The sequence below is a fragment of the Pimephales promelas genome, chromosome 14 (genome assembly GCF_988280905.1).
Source record: "Pimephales promelas chromosome 14, fPimPro1.hap1.1, whole genome shotgun sequence".
Classification (NCBI taxonomy): Eukaryota; Metazoa; Chordata; class Actinopteri; order Cypriniformes; family Leuciscidae; genus Pimephales; species Pimephales promelas.
The window spans coordinates 8,231,887-8,241,878 of record NC_142782.1 but is presented as its reverse complement, the minus strand read 5'-3'; the positions used below and the strand labels follow the sequence as shown (position 1 = coordinate 8,241,878).

Here is a 9,992-nt window from a genome sequence, read left to right as displayed (position 1 = left end):
ACTCTACTGATTGTAGATTTATCAACTTTGAACTGGTACCAATTCAGTGCATTTTCTTTTTTTCATTTCACAAGTTGTAGTGAAATTGCTGTCTCAAATCCTCCTTACGAACTTAGACGATAACTATATAATGCCAGTGTGCCCATTCAACCTGATCAGTTAATACAGAAGCCTACACTATAGAGTACACACACACACACACACACACACACACACACACACACACACACACACACACACACACACTAATACAACCACAGTTGACCACAGTGCTGTAGGGACAGAGCAAAATAATCATAAAATCACATTCAGATTCTATATCATTACAACAGCCACACAGATAAAACAAAACCCCATGTGAACTCCCAGTAGGAAAACGGTTTGTCGCATCCTTCATCCCGTAATTCTAGAATTAGATCTCTTTTAAAAGGAGCTTGTAACAACTCCATATGTGGCGTCATATTGGATGAACTTTATTGACCATATTGACTTTGCCAGTATGGACTTTGAGTTTGAAAGACATTTCACTAAAATTTTTACACAAATTTAACCCTGCTAATGTAGCACTCCTGAAAGGGAGCAGCTTATCAGTAAACAGTCAGACGAGATGCTTCATTAACAGAGTTTTTACTTAGAATCAATCTTGGCAATAAATGAATAATTATTACACAACAATGCATGAGCTCTATTATTTCTATAATGTTATACACAAGTGCATGAGTATGTACTTCTCCTTTAAATCAACGCATCCCAAGTTCACTGTGAATAAATGAGTGCACTTAAAGTAGTGCGCATCCTAAAACAGCGACACTGTCTATATTCACAAGCCTCAATCTGACATAAAACACACACACACACACACACACACACACACACACACACACACACACACACACACACACACGTGAAAACACAGATCATATATCGACCTTCAACTCATTAAATCACTCTACTGATAAACACATAAACGATTTGCGCGCGAACCGCGTGCTCTCCAGCTGAAAACTCTCGCATTTTACATTGGATTCGCCCCGTATCACTCAACAATACAACACAATACCTAACCTAGCAAAATTAGATTTAGTCACTAATATTCACATGAGTGCAAATGTACGGTTCATGTACCTGAAAGGGAGCAGGTTTATCAGTAAACAGTCAGACGAGATGCTTCATTAACTGCATGTTCTTCCGGGTTTCTCTCTCTTTTTTTAAGGATGTAATGTTTGGCATTTTTTTTAATATACAGAAAGCTCAAACGAATGAATACTTTATTATTATTCTATTATTGCAATTAAATTCTCTTTTCAAATTCACCGTTTTTAGGAGAGAGGTCCAACAGTACATCCAAATATTTCATCATCTGAGAATCTTAAAGCTCAGTAACCTTGTTTCAACTTTTTAACTCATTTCATTAAAGTTTTCTGTTCTGTTTTTCTTGTTTTTACATGTATATATAGGCTATATGAAATCTCTATGTATAGGCCCATGCATAAATTATGGATTTTATTATCATTTAATTGTATGTAAGTTTTACATTTTTGATATGTACTTGTATTTTTGATACCTTGGTATTACATTAAAAAGAAGGTGGATAGAGGACCTGCCCTCCTGAAGAATATCATTTTTTTCCATATAAAGATAAAAGTGTGTGGAAAATGCTGAGGTGCAATAGGTGACTGTCTACAATTAATTTTTTTATTATGCGGGTTGAAATTCTCCTCATATCCTGATAGCAATCACAGTGTTAAGCGGTCGAACACACACAACATCTCTCAAAATCAGGTACGCCAATTTATTATTATTACAAAATATTATTTACTGAACAATAAAAGTTAATGAACAATAACAGCCATTATACAAGAATACATTATACAAGCATACATTATACATGAATACAAAGTGTGTAGAATAGTCAAGTCAAATATATTTAAAAAGCACTTTTTACATTACAGATTGTATCAAATCTGCTTCACAGTATCAATCAAAAGAACATAACAGTGTTTGTTTATTGCTGGAAAAAAAAGACATCCAAGTTTGGTGGAGCTGATCAATGGTATGATGGGTCATTTAATTTGAATATCCCCAACTGAGCGAGCCAAAGGCAACAGTGGCAAGGAACCGAAAAACTCCATCAAGTGACCCGATGGAGAAAAAAAAAAAAACCTTGGAAGAAACCCAGGCTCAGTCGGGGGCCAGTTCTCCTCTGGCGTTTATGAACTAGAGGCCAAATTTACAGTAACTGTAAGATAAACATTTTATATGAACGCCTGGCTAAATAAATGCATCTTTAGTCTAGCTTTAAACTGGGAGATAAATGTGAAAATGGAAATAAATGTGAAAATGGTGGATCTGGATATTCTAGGAATGAAAATAAATAAAAATAAATAAAATACAAAAAGGTGATGCTATTAGTATTTATACTAATTTATGACTCAAGACTTGGGTATAATCCGTCTTTTTAGTGGTACGGGTGTAGTGTAGACGCACGAGTCACGTATAGGAAAATGTTCGATTGTAAGTGAGTGTAAAGAAAGTGAGTTTGGCAATCGATCGCAGGGCGAGCAGCAGTGAAGCAGTGTCTCGCTCTACAACCAACAACCAAACGCTCCAGCCGTATTTGCAGTTCCAGCCATATAATGGCTTGAGACGCACACACACATCACACATCTTCTTCCGCTCATCCGGGGCCGGGTCGCGGGGGCAGCAGTCTAAGCAGAGATGCCCAGACTTCCCTCTCCCCAGACACTTCCTCCAGCTCTTCTGGGGGGATACCGAGGCGTTCCCAGGCCAGCCGGGAGACATAGTCTCTCCAGCGTGTCCTAGGTCTTCCCCGGGGCCTCCGCCCAGTGGGACGTGCCCGGAACACCTCCCCAGGAAGGCGTCCAGGAGGCATCCGGAACAGATGCCCGAGCCACCTCAGCTGACCCCTCTCGATGTGGAGGAGCAGCGGCTCTACTCTGAGCTCCTCCCGAGTGACCGAGCTTCTCACCCTATCTCTAAGGGATCGCCCAGCCACCCTGCGGAGAAAGCTCATTTCAGCCGCCTGTATCCGGGATCTTGTCCTTTCGGTCATGACCCAAAGCTCATGACCATAGGTGAGAGTAGGAACGTAGATTGACTGGTAAATCGAGAGCTTTGCCTTACGGCTCAGCTCCTTCTTCACCACAACAGATCGGTACATCGACCGCATTACTGCTGAAGCTGCACCGATCCGTCTGTCAATCTCCCGTTCCATCCCTCCCTCACTCGTGAACAAAACCCCAAGATACTTAAACTCCTCCACTTGAGGAAGGATCTCTCCACCAACCTGAAGTGGGCAAGCCACCCTTTTCCGGCTGAGGACCATGGCCTCGGATTTGGAGGTGCTTATTTTCATCCCAGCCGCTTCACACTCGGCTGCAAACCGTCCCAGTGCATGCTGAAGGTCCTGGTATGAAGGGGCCAACACGACAACATCATCCGCGAAGAGCAGAGATGAAATCGTGTGGTCCCCAAATCTGACACCCTCCGGCCCCTGGCTGCGCCTAGAAATTCTGTCCATAAAAATTATGAACAGAACCGGCGGCAAAGGGCAGCCCTGCCGGAGTCCAACATGCACCGGGAAGAAGTCTGACTTACTACTGGCAATGCGAACCAAGCTCCTGCTTCGGTCATACAGGGATCGGACAGCCCTTAGCAAAGGACCCCGGACCCCATATTCCCGGAGCACCCTCCACAGGCCGCCTCGGGGGACACAGTCGAATGCCTTCTCCAAATCCACAAAACACATGTGGACTGGTTGGGCAAACTCCCATGAACCCTCCAGCACCCTGTAGAGAGTATAGAGCTGGTCCAGTGTTCCACGGCCAGGACGAAAACCGCACTGTTCCTCCTGAATCCGAGGTTCCACTATCGGCCGTATTCTCCTCTCCAGTACCCTGGCATAGACTTTCCCAGGGAGGCTGAGAAGTGTGATCCCCCTATAGTTGGAACACACCCTCCGGTCCCCCTTCTTAAAAAGAGGAACCACCACCCCGGTCTGCCATCCCAGAGGCACTGTCCCCGACCGCCACGCGATGCTGCAGAGGCGTGTCAACCAAGACAGCCCCACAGCATCCAGAGACTTAAGGTATTCGGGGCGGATCTCATCCACCCCCGGTGCCTTGCCACCGAGGAGTTTCTTGACTACCTCGGTGACCTCAGCTAGGGTGATGGACGAGTCCACCTCCGAACCCTCAGCCTCTGCTTCCTCAATGGAAGACGTGACGGCGGGATTGAGGAGGTCCTCGAAGTATTCCTTCCACCGTCCGACGACATCCCCAGTCGAGGTCAACAGCCGCCCACCCCTACTGTAAACAGCATTGGTAGGGGACTGTTTCCCCTTCCTGAGGCGCCGGACAGTTTGCCAGAATTTCTTCGAGGCCAGCCGATAGTCCTTCTCCATGGCCTCACCGAACTCCTCCCAGGCCCGAGTTTTTGCCTCCACGACCACCCGGGCTGCAGTCCGCTTGGCCTGCCGGTACCTGTCAGCTGCCTCCGGAGTCCCACGAGCCAACCAGGCCCGATAGGACTCCTTCTTCAGCTTGACGGCATCCTTTACTTCCGGTGTCCACCACCGGGTTCGAGGATTGCCGCCTCGACAGGCACCGGAGACCTTACGGCCACAGCTCCGAGCAGCCGCTTCGACAATGGAGGTGGAGAACATGGTCCACTCAGACTCAATATCTCCAGCCTCCTTCGGGATCTGGTCGTAGCTCTGCCGGAGGTGAGAGTTGAAGATCTTTCTGACAGGAGATTCGGCCAAACGTTCCCAGCAAACCCTTACAGTACGCTTGGGTCTGCCGAGTCCGTCCAGCCTCCTCCCCCGCCATCGGATCCAACTCACCACCAGGTGGTGATCAGTTGACAGCTCCGCCCCTCTCTTCACCCGAGTGTCCAAGACATACGGCCGCAGGTCAGATGAAACGACCACAAAGTCGATCATCGACCTACGGCCTAGGGTGTCCTGGTGCCACGTGCACTGGTGGACACCCTTATGCTTGAACATGGTGTTCGTTATGGACAAACTGTAACTAGCACAGAAGTCCAATAACTGAACACCACTCGGGTTCAGGTCGGGGGGGCCGTTCCTCCCAATCACGCCCCTCCAGGTGTCAGGTGTCACGTGGGTAACGACAGTGGCTTGAGACGCGTCTGACCTAATTTTAGCTACGTTTGAATCTAATTCTAGCTACAATTCTTTCACCCAATTACCCTTTAAATTCTCCTTTCAACTCTCGTCACCTTAGAAACAAAATAGGAAAAGATGAGAGAAACCAATACAATATTCAATCAGAATAAAAAATGTAAAAAATGAAAATAAAATACAAAAGGACTTGAAACAATCAAGAAAAAACAACAACAACAGCAACATGGAAAATTGAAATCACACTAAGTCCAATTTAGTCCTCAACCAACAGTGTCCGTGTATATCAGGTTGCCCAATTTCAGCTTCAGTTTGATGATTCTTCCGCAATTCAGGCTTAGTCAATACAGAAAAGAAACGTGTGCACAGCCCTACAACTCAGCTCAGGATCAGCTTGAGACTGGATTAACTGGAAACAGGCTCGTAATCTCCCATTAAAATTGATAACTCTGAGAGAAGATCGGTCAGACATGGAGCAGACGATGAATCGGAGCAAAAGAAACTTGACTGGGAACCAGATGGACTTGAGAAGGGTGACGTGTCTAAACTGATCTCGCGGTGAGATGGACCTGAGAAGGGTAACTGGTCAGAACTGATCTCGCGGTGAGATGGACCTGGCTCGGTTAAGTCCCTGGAGAGGACAGATATTTGTGGCTGTAGATCTGCTGGATCTGGGTCCACTGTGTCGTCCCCGTAACAACCAAGAGCGGAAACCTTTAGAGTTTTCCATGTTCGTTGGATGAATGAGCCTTTCTTCACCCTCCTTCTTGATTGTTTTTCTAAAAAAAAGAAAAAATGGAAAAATAAATTCAATTACGCCACGCCAACTTCGGACAAAACAAAGACGACCAAATCAAATCATGGAAAGGCAATAAAACGGCAAAAAAGTGATGGACTTATAACAGCTTGTGACTGTGTCATGGGTTACAGTAGAGAATCACAAAATCATTTTCATATTAATAAATCCCTTATGTAAACGTATATGACTACAGCCCACACACAAAAATGCCTTTTCAAATGGAAGAAAACCGGATGTGTAACTATTTTCATGCACTCATTCCTAAAAAACTAAATACATTTCAAGGTTCACATTTAATTCAGTCGGATTTTCTTTTTTTCTCTAGAGCTATTAAACTGTGTACCGCAGTCAAATAAGAGAAGTAACACACAACAGTAAACTACAATCAAAATGCTCATTTCAAATCGAAATTTGATTCAAAATCGAGAATCGCTTCGAATCGCGAAGCACCAAAAGATTCCCACCGCTAGATTATAGTGAAAAATAAAATAGATGCTGAATGTTGAACACTAATAATTTAAGGGGAACAAGAATAACATAAACCGTAGACTAGAGCAAAAGTCTACAACTATAACGAAAAGAATGACAATAGACTAATAATAGACTTACCAACAGCCGGCGCTATCATAGCCCTCCATTTCCTACGGAGAAACGCACCCACATCTTTCTTCTTCTTCTTCTTTGTTTGGCTCTCAGCAAAATCTGAGGGAAGACATAATGAAGAAAGAATTCAATTGTGAGGTGAGACAACTGGAAAAGTGGGACATTTTTCAAGTATTTTCAGAGTATTTCCTCCTTAAAACTGCAGTGAACCAAAGACAGTCTCAAAAACACGGTGTGAAATCGCTGGTGTTTCTGACGTCACAAACCACCTTGTAACCAATCAGATCAACGTGTGATCGTCAACCAGTGGATCTCTGGGCTGAGTGAGTGAGTGAGTGGAGGCGGGGCTCATTTGCATATTCATAGAACCGAGCATACTAAATGAGGCAAGGGTGTCGAGTTACATTCAAACTATTTTAAGGCGTGACGGATTGTTTTTTCAAAGAAAAAAACATTTAAATATGGAATTATTTGGTGATCAAAGATGAGTTTAAAGGGATGAATTGATTGACCAGCGGGGGACTTTAATAATTAGGTACACAAGATGAACACAACACAACTCGGTTATAATGAAAGTACTGACAGTAATAATAATGACCATAGACTCACCCGGGACAGACGATGCATCGTCAGGATCGTCCTGAATAGAGTCCGGCGTCAGCTCGATACTAGAGAGACTGGACAATCCTGAGAAAGACATCAGCTCTAGATCTCGTGCCACTGCCGGCTCTGGGTCCAGGACAGATGTGCATGAGTGTTCGGGATCGTCCGGATCGGCATTAACCGGCAGCTGGACTCCAGATGGACACGGATGCACTGGTGTTGCCCAGTAAAACTCGGATGAATCCTGCTGGACATCCGTGGGATTGCAGGAGGGATATGTGGACACAAGTATATCGACCTCACTGCAGTCCAGCTTTACAGCCTTCCCGATTCTCCGTAAGAAAGCACAGATGCCTTGAAGAAAGGTAAAAACATTAACACAAGAAACCGTAAATACTGAGGCTTGACATCATGAAGAAAGAACAACATGGGATGAAAACAGTTAAATATGTTCGTCCCAATCATCCTAGTGCCTGATTACACACACACACACACACACATGCTTTCCTTTCCTCCCTTACATTTACAATTACAGCGATATACAATAGTGAACACAAGTGACGTCCGGCCCAGGAAATCTGACATCTGCACTCTTGTCTTGCATTTAAATGTTATTATAAATGTGTGTAAGATTTTGTAGTCATATTGCACAGTTAAGCTGGGAGTCGATTGTTTAATTTGTGATAATAATTCAATAAAACATAAACAATTTGGCAACATCATTTTTGTCCAGGCTGTTATATAAAGCTGAATTAAAAACACATGCAAAAACAAGAGAACCAACCAAATATTAATAATAACTTATAATGTTGTGTACCATGTGTGACCATGATCCTCTAAAGCAGGGAATAGCACACACAAGCATGTTTCAAACTAATCATAATTATTAAACATTGGATACTCAAATTATGGCTATTCTTGAAATTTGTACCCAATCCTTATTTAAATATGTTATGATGTGTCTTGGAATAAAAACTAAATCTGATTATTGGCTTCAGTTGTATTTTGATATAATATGGTGTGGTCATATATGGTAATTAATGACACTCCAGTGATAATATTCTCCAATGGTCATTTGATTTACCCTCAGCTCTTCTCTCAGGTATCGGTACAGTCCTCTGGTCTGGGGTGATGCCGCTCCAGTCACGGGAATGAAGCTTCTCCTCTTCCTCTGCCTAGGGGGACCATATTTTGATTACCAAAAACCAGGACACTCGGCCCAGCAAACAGATACTCAAAGTTTACTCAAAGATGCCTTATTAATTTCAATACATTGAAAGTAGGCTATTCCTCCTCTGTATAAATAGAAAATTGTTACATTAACAAGACACAAATTCAGATAGGCTTCTCAGAGGTTACTCAACGTTTTATTATGACAGGTTTCAAAAATAATGAAATAATGTCTCTTCTGTATTACAAAAGTAAATATATAAATAATAAATAACTGAAAGAAATACCTACAAATTGAACAAATATATATCTCTCACAAACTTGCCAAAAAGAACTAACAAAATATATTTATATCTTTAGTTTTCTTCCTCTTTATCCTGTTTTTCTTCGTTGCCCATCTATATTTTGCTGTAGAGCTGATCTTTCCCAGCAGTTTTTTGAAAACCAGGACATTTTCATCACTTTATAAAGAGCAGCCAGGAGGGCCAGGACAGGACGTGAAAACAGGACTGTTGGCCACCCTACCTTTGCCTTTGCTCTCCGAGAGTCTTGAGAAGAAGTGGACGGACGTCCATCATCTGGGCTCTGCTGGCTGTCTCTCTGCCACTCTCTCTTCCTGTCAGCCGGACCTGTGGAGACAGAAACAAACTCACAAGACAGAGATGTTACATATCCAGGAATAAGCTCATGGCTCTGAGTCCCGGTCGGGCCTGGCATCCTCCTGCAAACAAGAGCAATACAATACAAAATACAATACAATACAATGAAATACCCCACCTCAGTAATACCCCACCCAAAATACTCAGAAATACCCCAACCCCCCCCCCCCCCCCAAAAAAAAAAATTAAAAAATAAAAATAAAATAAAAATAAACAATAATAAATAAAATAAAACTCCAAAACTCCCTCAAAAACAAGAAAAGAACAATCAAATTAAAGCGTCCTCAGAAATAATATTAAATAAAAATAAATAAAACGATGTAGCGTTAGCTAGGATATATTATCCGATCTCCTGGAATAAAAGTCTCCTCTCTCTCTGAAATCCTCCGAACAGCTTCAAAATCTCAAGTTCAGCACAAGAAAATTTTCAGCAAAAGTCTCTGAAATCGCCTCGACTCTCAACCAACCAACAGCGATCAAAGTGTTGATATTTTCATTCAAAATTCATAAGACGCGTCGCCATAGCAACTCATACTCGAATCACTCATATGCTCGCACGCGCATCCGAAGCCGCGTGCGTGAGCAGAGCGCGTGAGCTTACATCAATGACAAATAAGGTTTTCAACTGATAAAAAAAAAAAAAAAAAAAAAATTAAATTGGTTAAAACTTTACATCAAAGTAGTTATTATCTTTATGGGGATGTTTTTTTTTTTACTTGTTACTAAAATCTAAATTTTAAACTATGTATTTTAAGTGGTTTAACTGAGAATCATGTGACCACACCAGTCAAAATGTCATAAGGCCTACAGGATAACGTTAATGCATTTTCTAAATATTATGATATTAAAACTTTTCAAATCAATAATACTTAGGCTAATGAATATGTAAAGTGATGCAGTAAACAATATTTAGAGATCAGAAAAAAATTTTTTTTGTATTTTTTTTGTATTTCTTGTTCAAGTTCTTTACACACATTTTAACACTGCAATGTGA

The 9,992-nt window shown here is 42.4% G+C and overlaps 1 protein-coding gene across 1 annotated transcript; it reads right to left on the bottom strand.

Annotated features, from left to right (window-relative positions):
• Positions 1-5,163: 5,163 nt before the first annotated feature.
• On the bottom strand, positions 5,164-9,114 carry LOC148973654 (uncharacterized). The gene is made up of 5 exons (XM_089119362.1): positions 8,865-9,114; positions 8,254-8,344; positions 7,176-7,523; positions 6,573-6,665; positions 5,164-5,943 (listed from the first exon to the last, which is right to left on the bottom strand). The coding sequence occupies exons 1-5, from the start codon at positions 9,054-9,056 to the stop codon at positions 5,570-5,572; spliced, it is 1,098 nt and encodes a 365-aa protein (XP_088975488.1). The 5' UTR covers positions 9,057-9,114; the 3' UTR covers positions 5,164-5,569.
• Between the last annotated feature and the right edge of the window lie 878 nt (positions 9,115-9,992).

Excerpts from the sequence above, each read along its gene's own strand:
- LOC148973654 (XM_089119362.1), bottom strand. The coding sequence starts at position 9,056 with ATGCCAGGCCCGACCGGGACTCAGAGCCATGAGCTTATTCCTGGATAT. Across the intron at positions 8,345-8,864 it reads CTCGGAGAGCAAAGGCAAAG|GCAGAGGAAGAGGAGAAGCT; the intron begins GTAGGGTGGCCA and ends TGGTCCCCCTAG. Across the intron at positions 5,944-6,572 it reads TATGATAGCGCCGGCTGTTG|AAAAACAATCAAGAAGGAGG; the intron begins GTAAGTCTATTA and ends TCTTTTTTTTAG.